The sequence below is a fragment of the Physeter macrocephalus genome, chromosome 18 (assembly GCF_002837175.3).
Source record: "Physeter macrocephalus isolate SW-GA chromosome 18, ASM283717v5, whole genome shotgun sequence".
NCBI lineage: Eukaryota > Metazoa > Chordata > Mammalia > Artiodactyla > Physeteridae > Physeter > Physeter macrocephalus.
In genome coordinates, this window is record NC_041231.1 from 76,912,589 (window position 1) to 76,931,606 (window position 19,018).

The window sequence follows — 19,018 nt, forward strand, 5'->3', positions numbered from 1 at the left end:
GAAGTTATCTAGCTTATGCTTTTGGGTAGAGGGGGGTTATTTTGATTTTACATAAAGTGGCATTTCCCAAAGGCTTTGAGGGGGCTGAGCGATACGGGAAACCCCTGCACTGCTTGTTGTGCCTGACTAACAAGTCATTTTTTCCGAGTTTAAGAGAAATGCCATGCAAGAACTTGGTTGAAAAGCTTTAAAAAGTTAGGTCTAGACATGTGATTTGTTAGATGCTGCTTGAGGTGAAGTAATAAAATCAACAATAAACAACTGTTGACTCTGTTAGAAAAGAAAAATGAAGGCAAAACTGATAGGGTCATGGTTTTACCCTAATTTAAACAGAGTTAAAATCTGGTATTATATCTGCTTTCTCTGCCTATATGTGCAAATGAAAAGGTTCACTCTCTAGGATGGAACTGGGCAGTGAGCAAAGCTGTTTTTGAACACTATTAGCATACTGTTTTAAAATGTGGCTCAGAGGTTTATTTCTATGTACAGTTTTGATACATAGAAATACTTCACTAATGTTCAGTTGGAAAAAAACAAAAAAAGTCTTACAGTTCATGGATCCAGTATCAACAGAAGTTGAGAGCTGATACTTTAGCCACTCCCCAGCCATCTGGAAGCTAGTCTTGGGATCCAAGCGACATGCTAACCTCATTACTTCTCCTTGTTGGGCCCGAGAGGCTGCCAAGAGAAAGACATGAATCAATAACTGCATATAACAGATACTTAGTTAATGTTTATTCATTTATCCATCCCAGGAGGAAAACATTCAAGAGATTTTGTTTCGTAGACTTATGCTCTGAATCTAACAAATGTTCAGTAAAGCTTTGTTAACAAATCTAGAAATTTTCAAAACTAAATTCTAAGAAGCCACCATACCAGCTAGATGCTATAAGCGGCAAACCAAAAGTGGTCTCCCCTTTTTGTTGGAATTAAAAGGAGATCAGGTTGGTACAGACGTAAAATGGTATGGCTGCTGAAGAAAACGGTCTGGCAGTTCCTCAAAACATTACACATGGTATTACCATATGATCTAGTAATTCTCTTCCTAGGCATATGCCCAAGAAAAATAAAAACATATGTCCACTCAAAAACTTGTACCCAGGGGGATTTCGCTGGTGGCGCAGTGGTTAAGAATCCACCTGCCAATGCAGGGGACATGGGTTCGAGCCCTGGTCCGGGAAGATTCCACAAGCTGCAGAGCAGCTAAGCCCGTGCACCACAACTACTGAGCCTGCGCTCTACAGCCCGTGAGCCACAACTACTGAAGCCTGCTCTCCACAACGAAAGAAGCCACCACAATGAGAAGCCCGCACACCACAATGAAGAGTAGCCCCCCTCGCCGCAACTAGAGAAAGCCCGTGCACAGCAACAAAGACCCAACACAGCCAAAATAAATAACAAGTAAATAAATAAATTTATTTTTAAAAAATAACAAAAAAAACTTGTACCCAAATGTTATAATAGCATTATTCTTAATAGTCAAGATGTGGAAACAACTCAAGTATTTATCAACTTATCAATGGATGAATAAAATGTGGTATATCCATACAATGAAGTATTACTGGCAATAAAAAGAAATGAAGTACTGATACATACTACAACATAGATGAATTTTTAAAACGCTACACTAAGAAAAAGAAGGCAGTTACCAAAGACAACACACTGTATGATTCCATTTATAGGAAATGTTCGGAACAGGTGAAAGATAGAAATAGAAAGTAGATTAGTGCTTTTCCAGGGCTGAGAGGGATGAGGGGATTGGGAGATGACTGTTAATGGTTACAGGGTCTCTTGGGGTCATGAAAATGTCCTAACATTGACTGTGGTTGTGGCTGTACAACTCTGAAAATACAAAAAAACCCCACTGTATTATATACTATAAATGGATGAACTGTATGACAAATAAATTACATCAATAAAGTTGTTATTAAAAAAGGGTGGGGGGGAAGTTACAGAAAACCCAGAACAGAATTAGGAATCGTGGGTTTTTCCTCTCTTTTTTAGAAGAAAGACCCACAATGTAAGATGGTATTTAATTCTAATATATAAATATAAAAAAAAATGAGAGTGCCTTACCTAAAATTACTATCTCTAAACATCAATGTCCAAAGGCAGTGTGTGTGTGTATATGTTTGTGGGGGGGTGTGTGTAAGAGATAAAACAATGCGTGGAATAAGTACAATCCCAGCACTCTCTGCAATGTGCAAATGGAGATTAAACAGGCTGCTGTCCAGACTTGGGGCTCTTTAATACAGAACCTTAAGGGTCATGCACCATGACTCATTAACACTAGATGCCATTCTGAGACTGGAAGAAATGACAGGCCAATTCACTCACAGTTGAAGAAAGCATTGAAGTCCTCGTCGCTATCAAAATCAAATCGAGAGTATTCACAGCTAGGGCTGTCTGTTTTAGAAGGAAAGCCCATCTGGAAAGAGAAACATAATTGGGGTAGGGGGTGAGGGTTTTCATGAGATATATGATGATAAATAACTGCTTCTGGTCTACCCCTAAGTCTACAATTTACTTCCAGCAGGAATAATCCTGGGAGTGGAAGAAAGAGAATGTTTTTTATTTGATACTCTCTTCCAGGTTCCTCAGGGAAAATTAAATTCTGAAATTAGTTTAAGGTCTTTGAGTATAAAGATGTCCCAAAACAAAGTGCTGATACAGCTTGCAATAAGTAAAAGAATTGAAACAATTTGTCTTCTTAAATGCTGAACCCTGGAAATAAGCATGTAACTTTTTATGTTTCATTCAAAAAGTACTGAAGACCATGATGGCAGAGAACTACAAGATGGTGTGCAACGTGCTAGGTGAATTCCTTGAGGAAATAAGGGGACCCTTGAATGGGTCCTATTCTCTGATTTTACAAATCAAGATGAAGCATCTGTCAGCTGCAAGAGCCTTGAACAGATCTCAGAGTGTTCATAAGCAACTCTCTATTGAGGTAATGAGCAATCTGTTTCCGTTCTCCCCTTCTCATTCACCTTCCTGACCCTCACTTGGCCTTCAGAAAGTCAGACATTACTTCCTCTTGGAATCTCCCTGACTCCACCCTCCTTTCTATTTTTAACCTCTGAAAAGCAATGATCATGTTGTATGGTCATGGTCACTGCTCTCGTCCTATCACTTCTTGTTCTGAGCACTTAGCCCAATACTTGGCATATAAGTGATCCAAAATATGAAAGAGTAGATATTTCTTCTTAAGGAATAAAAGACTAATATGCCCAAGGAAAGGATCTTAGTGACCAAGACAGGGCTGTCAATGATGCCATCTAAGTCTTATGATGTATATTCACCGACATTCCACGTTTTAGATTCCCACTGCATACCTTGACCAAGTTAGTCATAGAAGCACGAAGATATTTTGGTATTATTGCTAATAGCAAAGGGTCACGGGATAGGATCTCATGCCGGAAGAGGGCTCCCCAAGTCATCTGAGTTGAAGAGCGCAAAAACTAAAGGGAAAAAAGAAAAAACTCAGTTTAAGTATTTGGGTTTTATATACCAAGACTACTAATTAGCTCAGCAATTATCCACTATATTTTTCCATGGAAATAAATATCTGTAATACTTTGAAACTGCCCATACTGTAGTACAGCAGTAATGACTGCTCACTATGGACCATATGTTAATAAGACAGACTGGGTCAGGTGCAATTCCCGGAGTATGAGCTGAATTCTACCACTTTCTGTTTTATGCAAGAAAGGATATAGGAACCTCACAATGATATCACAAGGAAAATCTTGGATTGGATAAAATTAATTTTATAATAACACAATTAAATCAGACTTTTGTATTTAAAACGTCTCTAGTGGTATATCACCTGAGACATAGCTCATATCTGATTGAGCCTTATCAGAATGACACTACCTGAGGGGTAACTGCTGACCTAGACTGCAATGCTTAGCTCAGGAAGAAGACTCAGCAATTTTCTTAATGAAATGCTACTACAGTTATTCCCTAGGATTTTAAGAGTCACATTTTATACTTCAGCTGCTAATTACTTCAGGCCATAGCTCTTGATTTTAATTTACCTAACTAAAATTTTGAGAAGTCACCTCCATAAAGTTTACCTGACTTGGATGAGTTGTGAAAGCCAGAAAAGATTCCAGGTATTTTCCAAAGTTTGCTGGTGTTTCTACATCAGAATCCACACCCTATAGGACAAAAAGACCACTACATTAACGATGTTGATGGGGAGGTCAGGGTAGAGAGTGGAGTAACAAATACAGACAACTTATACTCTCAAAAGTTTCAGGTTTGAAAGGACTTTATACTTCCTTGTGGCCTAAGGAAGGCATCATTTCAAGGGCTAAAACACAGGAAAGCTGCTTTACCTCCTTAATCATCATCATTAAAACCTATTCTGTGGTCAAATAGTAAAACAAAAGTATTCATTTCAGAAATCCGTATATTTCTTCAGATCTAGTCTAGTCACATCTCTGTGACCTAACCTATTAAATAACCACCTGATGGTACACATCTTATGTCTGAAGTTCCATCCTCTCTAGCCATTCAAGCCATCACAAAAAGGCATAACATCAAGTGCAAATGTCTGTACCAATATGCTATCTTTTAACACGTAAGACTGAGTATTAAATATTTCCCTAAAGACAGTTAATTCCATGTCAATCAGACTAAAGTTTTCTTTTATGATCTAATAATACATCCTTTAGATTTGGGAAAAGTGTTCTTTATTCAAATCCATAATGTTTCATGACCTAATAGAACTTTAAAGGGTAATGCACTCGGCAGACTGAAGTTTTACAAGTACCAAAATGAACAGGAGTAGCAACATTGACTTTATGGAATAACAGATGTGAATGTTTACTATTGACATTAATAACTGACTTGTTAAAAAAAAAAAATCTGTATCATTCAAACTCAATTAAAATAATTTGGGGGCTTCCCTGGTGGCGCAGTGGTTGCGCGTCCGCCTGCCGATGCAGGGGAACCGGGTTCGCGCCCCGGTCTGGGAGGATCCCACATGCCGCGGAGCGGCTGGGCCCGTGAGCCATGGCCGCTGGGCCTGCGCGTCCGGAGCCTGTGCTCCGCGACGGGAGAGGCCACAACAGTGAGAGGCCCGCGTACCGGAAAAAAAAAAAAAAAAAAAATTTAATCTATAGAACTGTAGGGAAATGCCCCCTCAGGCTAAAATCGATGGCATGTGTCACCCCTTACACAAATATAACTTTCTAAATCCTCTCCTCAAATGGCCCTGAAACTCTCCAGAAAGTGCTCACCAGCAATGCACACAGCTGATTGCCCAGCGCACACAACACCTGACAGAGTCTCTTCAGGAAGACATAGTCTTTTTCTACCAAGCCTCCTCCGTCAGCAGTCCTGAAGAGGAGAAAACAGTGTGATTAGCAGCACATCAAGAGCACCAAAGAGAGTCCCACGGAATGGAGCTGTATGTGGTCTGTGCTCCAACATTCAAATTTCAGTTGATTATTAAAGTTAAAAAAAAAAATCAAAAAACAAAACCAACCCAAAAACCTCCAACCAAACACTGAAAGATCGATGAGGAATAGGGTTCAATGCCATCTCATCCTTCAAGAGACACTCTAATTTTGGGTAATGCGGTCCTTGAGTACTTTGGGATAATATTGTAAACTCTGAGCATGACTCCACAAAGCAATACATATACTTAAATGCATAAAAACTGCACAAAAAGACATTGGTTGACACGGAGGAAGGACTTAGAGAGATCTCTAGGGGAGCATGCAGTAATTCCTTATACCACTAACAAAATCAAAAGGACTATAATCAAGAGAATGAAAAGACAAGTGCCAGACTAGGAGAAAATATTTGCAAAAGACACATCTGATAAAAGACTGTTATCCAAAATATACAAGAACTCTTAAAACTCATTAAGAAAAAAATCTAATTAAAAAATGGGCCAAAGATCTTAATAGACACCTCACTAAAGAAGATACACAGATGGGAAATAAACATATGAAAAGAAGCTCCACATCAAATGTCATCAGGGAATTGTAAATTAAAACAAGTTAGCACTATACACCTATTAGAATAGCCAAAATCCAGAACACTGACAACACCAAATGCTGGTGAGGATGTGGAGCAACAGGAACTCTCATTCATTGTTGGTGAGAGTGCAAAATGGTACAGCCCCTTTGGAAGACAGTTTGACAGTTTCTTACAAAACTAAACATACTCTTACCATATGATTTAGTAATCACACTCCTTGGTAATTACCCAAAGGAGCTGAACATACAAAAACCTACACACGGATGTTTATAGCAGCTTTACTCATAAATGCAAAATTTGGAAGCAACCAAGATGTCCTTCAGTAAGTGAATGGATAAATAAACTTTGGTACATCCAGACAACAGAATATTATTCAGTGGTAAAAAGGAATGAGCTAACCAAGCCATGAAAAGACGTGTAGGAACTATAAATGCATGATACTAAGTGAAAGGAAACAATCTGAAAAGGTTACATACTATATGATTACAACTATACAACATTCTGGAAAAGGCAAAACTATGGAGAAAGTAAAAAGATCATTGGTTGCCAGGAGTTTGGGTGGGAGAGGAGGGATAAATAGGCAGAGCACAGAGGATTTTTAGGGCAGTGAAAAAAAACCTGTAAGATACTATTATGATGAATACATGTTATTACACGTTAGTTGAAACTCAGAGAACGTACCCATAAAATGTATAACACCAAGGTGAACCCTAAGGTAAACTATGGCCTTTGGATGATTATGATGTGTCGATGTAAGTTCAACAGCTCTAACAAATGTACCACTCTGATAGGGGATGGCTATAATGGGGGAGGCTATGCATGTGTGGGGGCAGGGAATATATGGGAAATCTCTGTGCCTTCCCCTGAATTTTGCTGTGAACCTTCATCTGCTCTAAAAAAACAAAATCTTTTTTTAAAGACGGTATTAAAAACATAACTTGGTATCTCATTTCTCCTAGTCATTTAGTTCAGATCAGTAATCACTTATGTGCTATTTTAGAATGCAAATACCCCTTTAAATTAAAAAAAAAAATTTGGTGGCAAAACCTGACCTACAATGATGTAGGACGATTCGCACTAACAAGAATTAATAAGGACTGGTGTGGACAGCAGCCATATTAGCGTGTTCTGGAGGCAGTACAGTATAACATAAAAAGCATGGGCCTCAGGGTAAGAAAGACCTAGGCTCTAGTGATGTTGAAGGACAGCGTGGCATCATGGTTTCTCGTGCAGGCTCTGAAGTCTGAGTTTGAATCACAGCTTTACTAACCAGTACCAGTAGCACAAATGGAGATGGGACACCTCAGTGTGAATGTCATAGTCTCTAGGCAACTAAGAAATGGGCCCTGGAAACAGTAACTGCAGTGGCCACCCAAAAGACATGTTATTAATTTAATTAACAGGACTCCTTAAAAACAGACCTGTAGTATCCATAGTAAAGAGCCATCATAAAAGCTATGTTAGAATGGACAGTAAGAAATTTTAAGTAATATATCTGTGTCTCACATCTTTTCATTTGTCCCTGTCACCAAAAGTGAAGAAAGAGTATTGAAGGAAAATGGGTGCTGTGACAGTTTCAACTACTGTAACACACAGTTCTACCTGACTCCCTGGTAAGAAAAACATATCAGAAAATGCTTTAACATTTTTCAGAACAATTAGAAGAAAATAAGCAGAAGCCACTATTTCAGGACATAGAATGTTTTTACAGGATTTATACACACATTTCACACTGACCACATTGTTCCTGCTGTTTCCTAGAGCCTCAGCACTTCAGGCATTGATTACTTTGACAAGGAGAGAGGGAGGAGTGTCTCGAGTTCTGCAATCAAGGAAGGCCCTGGGACAGACTCTGGTCAGATTAGAGCATTCTCTGGCCTAGTCACCAAGGCTACTAGGAGGCTTAGGGATCATCAAAAGCAGACAAAGAGAACCAAGGAGATGAGCTGTCTGGGGAGAATATGGAAAACTGTGAATGTGAGTGGTTGCTGAGTCAAAAGCCACAACTTATTTCCAGCATAAGATCTTCAAAAAGGTGAAACAGTCCCTTTAAGAGTACCTGATTTTCCTATTAAAAACACAGTCAACCGACTGCCAACAGTTGTATCTTATTTGTATTAATTAAATATTTATTTAATTTGTATTTATTAATTTAATAAATTAAATAAATATTAATTTATTAATATTAATACAAATAAGATAGTTCATTGATTTAATTAATACAAATACAAATTTATTTAATTTGTATTTGTATTAATTAAATCAATGAACTGTATCTTATTTGTATGAATTAAATTAATGAACTTCAGATACATCCAAATGAGATACAAAAATGACAAAGAAATTAGAAAACACATACAAAAGAAGATACTCACTGCGCAGCGGAGAGTATATAATGCATGGCAACATCTCCAAATAAGACCATCAAGGGCTTCCGGTCTTCCAACTTGCCCTAGACCCGATTTTAGGGAAACACAGGTAATATAAACTATGTTATTAAAAACCTCCAAGTACTAACAACTTCTATACCTATATAATCAAATATTCTGACTTCCTAATTTCTCACATAGCCCTGGGGCTAACTGAACACTGAAAAAAACTCAACTCTTTAAATCCAAACCTGGATAAGACTTATATTTTAAAATGTGTTGGGCAATAATGATGATATGAAAGCAAAATAAATTACATCTGAAAATAACATTCTTATGGAGAAAAGAGTCACAATCCCATTTGTTAGCCAAGACAGCTATACAGCCAGTATAGTCACCTTCTACAATTCTTTGACATACCACTATGTGAGTTCTAAACTTTAACATTACGCTTATATAGTTTCTTAAGCATGAAGTACCAAGATTCAGAAGTACCAAGGTTCTCTTTCAAGAACCAAGTAGCCCTACAAATCTCTATATATCCTGACAATGGATTCCTAGGATATCGGCAAACTGTTGTCCAAAAGGTTGGAGGCAGGTAATTAAGTTGGTGTCAAATAAAACAAAAAAACGAACAAAAAAACCCAAACCTTTAAATGTCTTTCACCACAACATGGAATTAAACACACATATGCATCACTCAGAGACTGTCACAGTCAGTTTGAAGTGGTAACTTACTTTCCTGCTGACTGCAATGAGGAGACACTCAGCTGCTCCCAGCTGAAGTTCCTGTTCGTTCAGAAGCAGGCACAGCATCTCCAGGAGTTTACAGTTTTCAGCAGTAATGTGACTCATGGACACCCAGTCAATGTAGCCCGCTAGAGTATTCAGTGCTGCAATTCCTACTCGACAGTTTGCTTGGGCCTGCATGAAAAGAAGTAACTTTTAGCCATTAAGTCCTCACTAACAGACAAGAAAGCTGTGATTATACCCGAGCTCCTTCTACTTTCTAATTCTAAAAAGAAAAACAAACAATAAAATGTACTCATGCAACTGTTACTGATAGGCAACTCAAAGGTTTTCTTCTGATACACAATCACTTATCAAATAATGGCATTCTTGATGCCCATCAGTAAGACCACATTGGCATGTGTGGTCATTTTACGTCCTTCAAGAAATCTCAGATATTATCATTTTAACTCCCTTCCACCATAGCTCAGTGATCAAATAAACCAAGGCTGAGGGAATTCCCTGGCGGTCCCTTGATAGGACTTCTTGCTTTCACTGCTGAGAGCATGGGTCTGATCCCTGGTCGGGGAACTAACGCTCCTACAAGCCGCATGGCACGGCCAAAGAAAAAAAAGCAAAACAAAAAAAAACCAAGGCCGAGGTCACCCTCCACTAGGTATATGCATCCCTGTACCTGAAAGCCTCAAAGAAGCCTCCTTCCAACTCCACCAAGAGCTCTTACCTTTGACTCCTGAGAATTATCTGTCTTCTGAAAGAAAAGAAGTATAAGGATCTAAATGTTTTTAAAGAGCAAAAGGCTATGTAATAACTTTCCACCCCCATAATCTAGGCCCTTGAACAATGATTTTCAAATACTCAACTTTTAATCTTGGAAAAGAAGACAACTTTACTAAGAACACAAAACTGATATTCTCCCAAAGGAGGACAGGTTATTTTAGTTTCAGCAATATGACAAAATTTACTAGAACATTAAGATCCACAAAGACAGTTTCAATGCACACAGTTTACAAAGAAATACAACTAACAGATAAACAATGAAGCAGGCTCAACACTGCTAGTGATGAAAGAAATATAGTTTAAATCAAAGTATTAGCATTTTTTCTATATTAAAATAGAGACAAATTATAACTGGCAAAGGTATACTGAAATGATGTAATGTTAATGGAAAAAAGCAAGAAACAAAATTAAAATGAGTACTTAGCATTTTTTCTATATTAAAATAGAGACAAATTATAACTGGCAAAGGTATACTGAAATGATGTAATGTTAATGGAAAACAGAAACAAAATTAGAATGAGTACCTGGCAAAGGTATACTGAAATGATGTAATGTTAATGGAAAAAAGCAAGAAACAAAATTAAAATGAGTACAATTTATGACCGTGTATGTAGGGACATAACTGTAGGAAAACCACAAACACAAAAATATTAAATGCTAAATAGACCAAAGTCATGTCTGTTCAGTAAATTATACAATTCATAATTTTACAAGCAGGAATAACAACTCCTGAAGTACTTGAAAACTTACCACCATTAGCATCATAAAGGATCTGTTTTACAATTCCTTTTCTCAACTTTCAAAAAGTAATTTTTCTAACAAATAACAAATATTAAGCCCTCACCATCAGTAGTCAAAGAGCGGTGTTAATGGGGCAGAGATGAGTAGAACCCTCTCACTAGCATCTACTGATGCTGCCCAAGAAGGAAAGGGATCCAGGCAACAACAGCCAAGTCCAACCTTCACCGTCTCCTCCAACAAATCCTGCATTCCCATTCGGATCCTATCCTCCTGCCCCCTGGGACCAGTACAGGAGCCAGGTGATGGGACAGGGAGAGTAAGCCTACTCATCCCATCCTTGTTTACCATTCAGCCTACTCCCTAGGTGGGAAGGTGAAGGGATAGAAGCAGAGAAGGAACTATGAGGAAACTGAGAAGTTTCAGGTACAAGAGATGTCTCTTGGTGCGCTCTGGTCCTGGTAGCCTGGTTTAACAGATGGAGATAATGGACACCAAGGCTAAAGAAAAACACCAGTGGATGTACTTCTAACTTGTGTCAGACTATCATCAATCGGCCCTGCTCTGGCATGTTGGCTAGATTTCTAGGGCTTTGAAGCATTCATAATTTGTTCACGTCTCTTAGGGATTAAATCTCCTAGGGGAAAATAAAAAGAATACCTCTTTGGACTTCCCTGGTGGCACAGTGGTTAAGAGTCTGCCTGCCAGTGCAGGGGACACGGGTTCAAGCCCTGGTCCAGGAAGATCCCACATGCCGCGGAATAACTAAGCCCGTGCACCACAACTACTGAGCCTGCGCTCTAGAGCCCGCAAGCCACAACTACTGAGGTCCGCACGCCTAGAGCCCGTGCTTTGCAACAAGAGAAGCCACCGCAATGAGAAGCCCGTGCACCGCAACAAAGAGTAGCCCCCACTCACCGCAACTAGAGAAAGCCCGTGCTGCAATGAAGACCCAATGAGGCCAAAAATAAATAAATAAATAAATAAACCCAAAAAAACCCAACCTCTTTCACCCTCAATACACATAGGTTTTTAAATGAAAATACTTTGATATTTTCTTTTGTAAAATCTCAGGGAGATATTTTTGGGGAAAGAGTCCATTCTGGTAAAAAGAATGGGGCGTGAATTCCACTATAATCATTTATTAGGGGATCTTCAATAATTATTCTCTGAAATTCAGTTTCCTCATCCATCACATGGAAACAATACTTTCTGACTCTTAGAGTTGTTTTGAGGATTAAATAACATGTAAAGCAAGAAAAAGAATATAGCATATATTAGGTATTCATTGTGAGTTTCTCCCTACCCTGACACCAACAGTACCTTGTCATCATTTGTGTTAGTATCTAGTGCTTCCCTGAAAATAGACTTAAGGAAGATGTCAGGGGCAGAAAACCCCTGGCAAGCCAAATTTTAATGATTTTTTTGTGTGTGAAATAAGCATGTATGAGGATTCTAGATAAGGGTTCTGAAACCTCAATACTATTGACATTTTGGGTCAGAAAATTATTTTGGAAGACTGTTCTGGGCATTATAGAATGTTTAGCATCGTGCCTGGCTTCTACCCATTAGAAGCCAGCAGCAACCCCTAGTTGTGACAACCTGGGGAGCAAAATCACCCCTCCTTTTGAGAACCATGGTACTAGATTAACTTTCACATGGCCTTCTAAAGGCTCTCTGCTAAAAATGACAATGATTGGAAAGACAGTATCTGGTTTGCCTTTTTCTGAAGAAGAAAAACCTCATCAGGAAGAAATACCAGGAATCATGTAATCAAGATTAATAAAACTTGGCACAGTTTCCACTGCAAAAGGGACCAAGACTAAATGGGACATCGAAATTTAACAGGGATACTATCCTGACCTATCAGGAATCTGGGTTTTCAAATATTAAGAATTAACCTTCAGGGAGTTCCTTGGTGGTCAAGTGGTTAGGATTCGGTGCTTTCACTGCCATGACCCGGGTTCAATCCTTGGTCAGGGAACTGAGATCCCACAAGCTGCGCGGCATGGCCAAAATTTTAAAAATAAATTAAACAAACAAAAAAAGAAATTAACCTTCATTTTTATACTATTTTCTTAGGAATTTTCTTTCTATTAAAGGAATTATTTTTTTCTGGTAGGTATGGAAACTCATTGAATTGAGCTTCTTAGAAAATTAATTCCAGTTTTTCCTGTCATCTTTGTTTCTTTTTTGCTTATAAAATAGTCGTTCCGTTTACTAAACTGAACACCCTAGCTTCTTGCTAAAGGATTAACTTTAAAAAACAAACCCACTCATACTAGAAAACAGAACTTCAGGGAGGTGGTGTTTATCCCTTACCACTTGTTGGTACTTGTTTACATTTTCTTGAAGTGTGTTAAGTAGAAAAGTGAAGATTCTTTCCATGTTCTGGGTTAATGTTTGCTGGATATCCCTTCGTCTTTGAGGGGGTAGCGTCTGAAAGGTCACTACGTCCTCTGCCAGTCGCAAAAGGATGAACATCACTAATTCTGTCTGTGTTTCCTATACCAATAGAGAGAAGGTAGTTAAATGAAACTGAAATATGTTTTTCATTATAAATATGACCAAAGGCTCTTTTCTGCTGACAAGACAAACAAACCAACCAAAAAAACCCTGAAGAGCAAACAAAAACAAAAACCTGAATTGATACAGCTGTACTACATACCCCTTGTTTGGAAAGAATGTCCAGTTCTATTAGCATGTCAGGCCAGTGCTGTGGCCACTCCCGCTTGATCATTTCTACTACAATTCGAGACAGAACATCTTTAATATGGTTCTCCTCTTCCAAAATGTTCAGTGTTCCCTGAAAAAGAGTAAGAGATATTAAAAGGTCTGCAAGACTGAATTCAAGGGAAAAAATTGGGCTGTAAAAGTGTACGAAACTCAAGAGCAGGCCTACTTTTAAACTAAACAGAATAAACAAACCTGTTCTCCATATCTGAGTCACCTGTCCTGAATTCTCACTAATCATCCCTCCCACCTAAAGCTTAACAGAGGGTTGCATCAGCTAATAAAATGGCTGTCTCATGGTGCAAGGAAGACATCACTGCTCTTCTCCTTTACAAACTGAAGAGACACTCATATTGATTGTTTTCATTTTGTAAGAGGGCCAGGGTGGAAAAGTATGGAAATAAGGAACACATTGAGAGGCTGATAAAGTGGGACAATAAGGAGCAACTGAATATTTTACCAATAGTTCTAGTATTAGAAGATACAGAAAGACCATTACTGGGACTCTCTTCTGAAGTTTGATATTAAGACTAATGAATTATGACTTCTATCAAGTTTCCCCAGAATTAATAAAATACAAATCCTTAGCTAGCTAGGTTAATAATTTTGAAGTGAATTTTTTTTTTTCTATTAATGACATTGGACTTTGGGGACGTAAAGGGGTGTGAATTCCCCTTTTCATCCCCTTTGTGAAACAGAACATAAAAGGCTATGGATTCTAAACATGTTCAAAGTCATATTCTAACTCCTGAAACAAACTCATTCAGCATATTTTTTATTGCTACTATCATAAAGTAATTCACTTTAGAATAAAAGGAAACAAATAGCAAAGTGTAAACTAATTTAGAATTGACTAATCTAAGACTCTTACTCATTTGCTGAAAATGTTTAATCTCTCTGCCCTGTCTTCATAATTTTAAAAACAGAAGTCAACACATAAGGGATTAATTAAATCCAGTAAGAGAAACGTGATGAACTGTTATTTCTAGTGATGGTGGTTCTTTTTATCTTGAAGGTAACATTTAATATTATATAAAGCATGCTGTTTGACCTATGTAGAAGCAGTGAATTTTTACACAAATGCTACATTGGAAAAGTCACTTTGTCTAAACTACCTCAGAAACACAAGTCTTCCAACCAACCATTCCTTACATTTGCAATCAGCTCCATGACACTGTTCTTCAGATAGACCTTCTCCAATCGAGACATGCTGTTCCACCGAAACCTGGCCACCAAAATGCATAAAGTCAACAGAACCAAATTAGAAGTCTTCTCTTGAGAAGAGATTAGCTTTGATTCCTGTGTTAAAATTATGCTGGTGATTTCATTGAGAAACTATACTTTGGATTTTGGTATCCTTCAAAGAATGGACAGAAACAGTCCACATTAACCAAAATGCTAACAGAAAAAAAGAGTTTTATATAGGCAGTAGTCCATTAATTAGAATCCACAGATGAGCTTTTCCCCTTGATTTTATTGACAGACCAAAAGCAAATATATACCTGGGACAACTGCAACAATGTAGCTGATTTTCAGAAAATAGAATTTGAAAACACTAACTTCCTTTCTGAACTGGCTTACACAAGTAATAGCACAATTCCAGAAAAACTGTGGCTAAATCTTAAAAGCTGATTCTTCTGATAGGCACTGCGAGTAGGAGACTCAAGTTAGGAAGGGTTTTCAGTTATTCTCATATAATCTTGATTAGAATTTGCCATTCACACTCAAACTTAAAAAAGAAAAGAAGAAAAGAAATTAAAGGCATGTTGCCTAATCAGAGATTCATTTACCTATACACTGCATTATTCTAAAAAAACTCTGAGGTCTGCTGGCATATATTAGGAGCTCAATAAATGCTAGCTAAATGACTATGAGCTAATACTTGCAGAATGCTTAGTATGTACCACGCACTTTACACAGATGAAGAAACTTGAGAAAGGTTAAGTTCTGAATGAGAGCTCCCATGAGGTTGTGATAACCTCTCAGGAATCATTCCTTTCTCCCTGGGGACTGCTCTTTTCTACTCACCTAAACAGTACCTCTATGAGTTATACAAGAAATAAAGATTTGCTCTCTCACACACTTCAGTGGAAAGGTCCAAAAGCTCCTTACTTGACAACGTGTTCCAGGATCTGAAGGCCAAAATGTCTGACGATGGCAATTTGTGTTTTCTCAGCCAACCGCAAGCCACAGGGGACACATATAGGGCACTTTTCTTTAAACTCCTCACAAAACTGAAAAGAAGAAAAGTTAGTGTTTCCCTTAGGAGCCAAGAGAGAGTGTGGACTAAAAAAAAAAAAAACTTCATCTTCAACTCCAACCTGAGCTATATTTTTAAGCTGCAAAATCTAGATCAATATTATATGAATAAAGAACTGATGAACATTCCTTTCACTTTGATAGTTCCATATTTCCCATGCAATGACCAATTAGTGTTAGAAAATAATAAATTTGACACAAATGAGTAAAAGATTGTTAGAGATACACCCCTGAAGTATACAGGTAAAATGACAATTTCTAGGATTTGCTTTAAAAACCTTTGGTGGGGGGAGGGATAAAGCAAATGTGGTAAAATCTTTACAGCTGCTGAGTTTAGGTGATGGGTATACACAAGACCACTGCAGTATTCTACTCTTGTGTCTATAATATTTCATAGTAATAGAGAAACTAATAGAACCCAAATACTTCTGATTCCCAATCCTGTGGCATACATCTATATATTGTAAAGTTTTCCTCCAAGTGATGCTCACTCTACTTTATGAAGTTACATCTCTTAAAATACGCACGGCACAAATATTTCTTCCTAGAGGTCATTTCTCACAGCCCACATACACTGTTTGATGGGGGAATAAACTCGAATTGTATTAGCATCCCCATTGGTTTTGTATTAGCATTCCCAAATTACACCACAAGAGTCAGTCCCGGTAGCAGAGCATCCGACAGTCAAGAAAACTACTTTCAGGAAACCAAAAGACCCTTGTAAAATGCAAAGTAAGTGGTAGAAGTTCATCTTTGCGCAAAACAGCCTAAGAATATCACACAATAAAAAACATTAGGGGGTGGGGTGAGAATTAGGCTAGAAATACCCAAGACACAGAAGTGGGTTATGGGGAGGTGTAAGGGTGTTAAGTAAAGGGGCACTAGAGGGGCTGGAGCTCGGTTAGGGCAGGTCAGGAGTGGGTCAGCAAGGAAACGTTTAGTGCAGCGGAGACTATAAAGAACGTGGCCGGTGTTGGGGACGGGTTGGACACGTGCGCCACGGGAAAGCGAGGGGATGCTGGGATGTGGGGTTTGAGGGAATAAAGTGGGTGCAGCCGGTTGTGGAGGGGGTCGTGGTACGGAGAAGAGTAAACACAAGTGGCGAGGGGGGAGGAGAGGGCAGTGGGAAGTGGTGGTGAGATGAGACGGCCACAGAGAGCTAGGGACGAGAGCTTCCCGGGATAAGGGCAGGCGCGGCGAGCACAGAAGGCGGGGAGTGGGAAGAGGCGCGGAAAGCGGCGAGGGGAGGGCCCCCAGGGGTTGGGGACCGAGGTCCAGGAGCCGCGTGGGCGGGAGACGGCCAGGGTCGTGGGCTGCGCTGGTACGGCTGGGGCTGGGGGAGGCTCTCGGAGCAGGCCCGGGGCGACAGACTCCAGCTACCTTGAGGGCTTCTAGCCGGTAGCGCTGGGTGGAGCTGGGGTCCATCATGATCGTCACCGCTTTCACCAGCTGCTCGCACAGCGCGTTCACTTGATCCATCGACATGACTAGTGCCACGCGCCGCAAGCGCGCACCACAGACGTCCCGGAAGCACGAGGCACGGACCGCTCCGTTGGCGGGACCACACGCTGGTACCCGGCCGCAGCGAGCTTAAGGGGGACGGTGGGGAGCGGGAGGAGGAGCGGGAGCCGCAGAAAACCCAGCCGGGAAAAAGCCAGCGCTGCGCACGCGCCCGACCCTCCAGTACGCATGCGCCCGCGGAAGTGGCGACTTCCTTTTGACGGTTGCCCCTTGGTGGGTGGAGCGAGAGACTTAGGGGCCGCGGCGCGCAGGCGCGTTAACGGCCTTCGGCGGCGCGCTCGGCGAATAATTGTCAGGAAGGCTGTGCGCAGATCTCGGTGGCTAAGGCTGGACTCGCCCCGCTGTGCCGGCTGCTGCCAGGGCGAGCGTTGTCTGTGCGCCTAGGTCCTTTTCTCCGTCGTTGCCGGGAATAAATCTCTCTCGAAACCGACTGATCCGTTCCCGGATATTCAAGACCACTTCATCCTTCCAGTGGACACCGAGCCCAGCATCGGTGGCGTCCGCTGGTGGCGGTTTTGCCAAGTGTTGTCACATTGGTAAGAGAATTTAGAACCGTTCTGTATTTCTGTTTTTAGACTTTTCATGTTGCCTTGGCTATTGGTTGTATAATATAGCAGTGACTGGGGACAACATTGGGCCGAAATTACATGAAATAGAAATACTTGCTCACAGAGAGAAAAGGCCCTGGTATTGCCTCTTAAGAGGATTTTTCTTGTGGAAAAAAAATGGTAGCTCTTAAACCTCCCTCTTCACCTGTGCGTATTTTCCTTGGGTGTGTTATCACCTGATTGGCACCAAACTTGTTTTGTAAAGATTGGGGTAAATCGAGATCGTTAATGATGAATAACTGCAAATACCGAAGGTTTGTACAGTTTTGATCATTTGAAGTGCTATATATATCATATATATGAAATATATATGTATATCATATATATATATAATATTTATATGACTTCAAAATAGTGTAATCCTTATTCCCAAAGGAGGGTTTTGGCAGAGAGTATGTTTCCTTTTTCATCTTTAAAAAACTTGCTTTCTCCAGCAAAATACATAAACTGAAAACTAAAACAGTTAAAAATCTGAATATCCGTTTTGGTGTTGTATATTTAGGAAATGTTTGCTGTACTTAAATCACTGCTCCCTAGTCATACTCCACTTCCAGTGTTTGTATCTAATATGGTACTTACGTGTGTGTGTGTGTGTGTGTGTGTGTGTGTGTGTGTGTGTGAGACAATGCATTTACTATTTTTAATTTGGAGTTATCTGTTCCAGGACTGTACAAAAGCCACTTCAAGGTAAAGTGATTTCTGGCATGTTATGGTTTTAACTTATAAATGTTTAAAGTATTAACGTTCTGCCTGTTTTAGGTGAGTGGAATTTGTAAGGAATTAATGCCTTGAACACTCTGATTTTTTGAATTCATCATTTTCTTTCCCCAAATCTTCCAGCTTTGTAGTTGCATGACACTTTTTTCAAGGTGAATGTTAATTTTTGACACTTTTTAAAAAAAAAGAATACAGTTGAGTGCTTACTCAACTGTATAACCTGTGTTCTCTCATATTTAAATAATGAATTACTGTGTTTCCACAAATAGCTTATTTACTTTAAGTCAGTGGTTTTCAATCTCTGCTTTTAAAAATCATGAGAGAGAGAGAGCTTATTACAGAGAGCTTTTAAAAATCATGATAAAGTGGGCTTCCCTGGTGGCGCAGTGGTTGCGCGTCCGCCTGCCGATGCAGGGGAACCGGGTTCGTGCCCCGGTCTGGGAAGATCCCACAGGCCGCGGAGCGGCTGGGCCCGTGAGCCATGGCCGCTGAGCCTGCGTGTCCGGAGCCTGTGCTCCACAACGGGAGAGGCCACAATAGTGAGAGGCC

At 39.7% G+C, this 19,018-nt stretch overlaps 2 protein-coding genes across 2 annotated transcripts in view; one reads left to right on the plus strand and one right to left on the minus strand.

Moving 5' to 3' along the window:
• XPO5 (exportin 5) overlaps positions 1 to 17,299 on the minus strand; it is a 37,363-nt gene extending 20,064 nt beyond the window's left edge. The window contains exons 1-13 of the mRNA XM_028479217.2: positions 17,004 to 17,299; positions 15,477 to 15,598; positions 14,517 to 14,589; positions 13,300 to 13,437; positions 12,954 to 13,136; positions 9,838 to 9,864; positions 9,105 to 9,290; positions 8,373 to 8,449; positions 5,250 to 5,349; positions 4,080 to 4,163; positions 3,336 to 3,461; positions 2,338 to 2,428; positions 550 to 678 (exon numbers count right to left, since the gene is read on the minus strand). Of these exons, the coding sequence (XP_028335018.1) occupies positions 550 to 678; positions 2,338 to 2,428; positions 3,336 to 3,461; positions 4,080 to 4,163; positions 5,250 to 5,349; positions 8,373 to 8,449; positions 9,105 to 9,290; positions 9,838 to 9,864; positions 12,954 to 13,136; positions 13,300 to 13,437; positions 14,517 to 14,589; positions 15,477 to 15,598; positions 17,004 to 17,108 (1,441 nt within the window). The 5' untranslated portion in view covers positions 17,109 to 17,299. The remainder of the gene's footprint in view (positions 1 to 549; positions 679 to 2,337; positions 2,429 to 3,335; positions 3,462 to 4,079; positions 4,164 to 5,249; positions 5,350 to 8,372; positions 8,450 to 9,104; positions 9,291 to 9,837; positions 9,865 to 12,953; positions 13,137 to 13,299; positions 13,438 to 14,516; positions 14,590 to 15,476; positions 15,599 to 17,003) is intronic.
• Positions 17,300 to 17,404: 105 nt separating this feature from the next.
• The window catches only part of POLH (DNA polymerase eta), a 30,768-nt gene continuing 29,154 nt past the window's right edge, over positions 17,405 to 19,018 (plus strand). The window contains exon 1 of the mRNA XM_007107582.4: positions 17,405 to 17,680. The gene's annotated coding sequence lies outside the window, so the exon portion shown is untranslated. The remainder of the gene's footprint in view (positions 17,681 to 19,018) is intronic.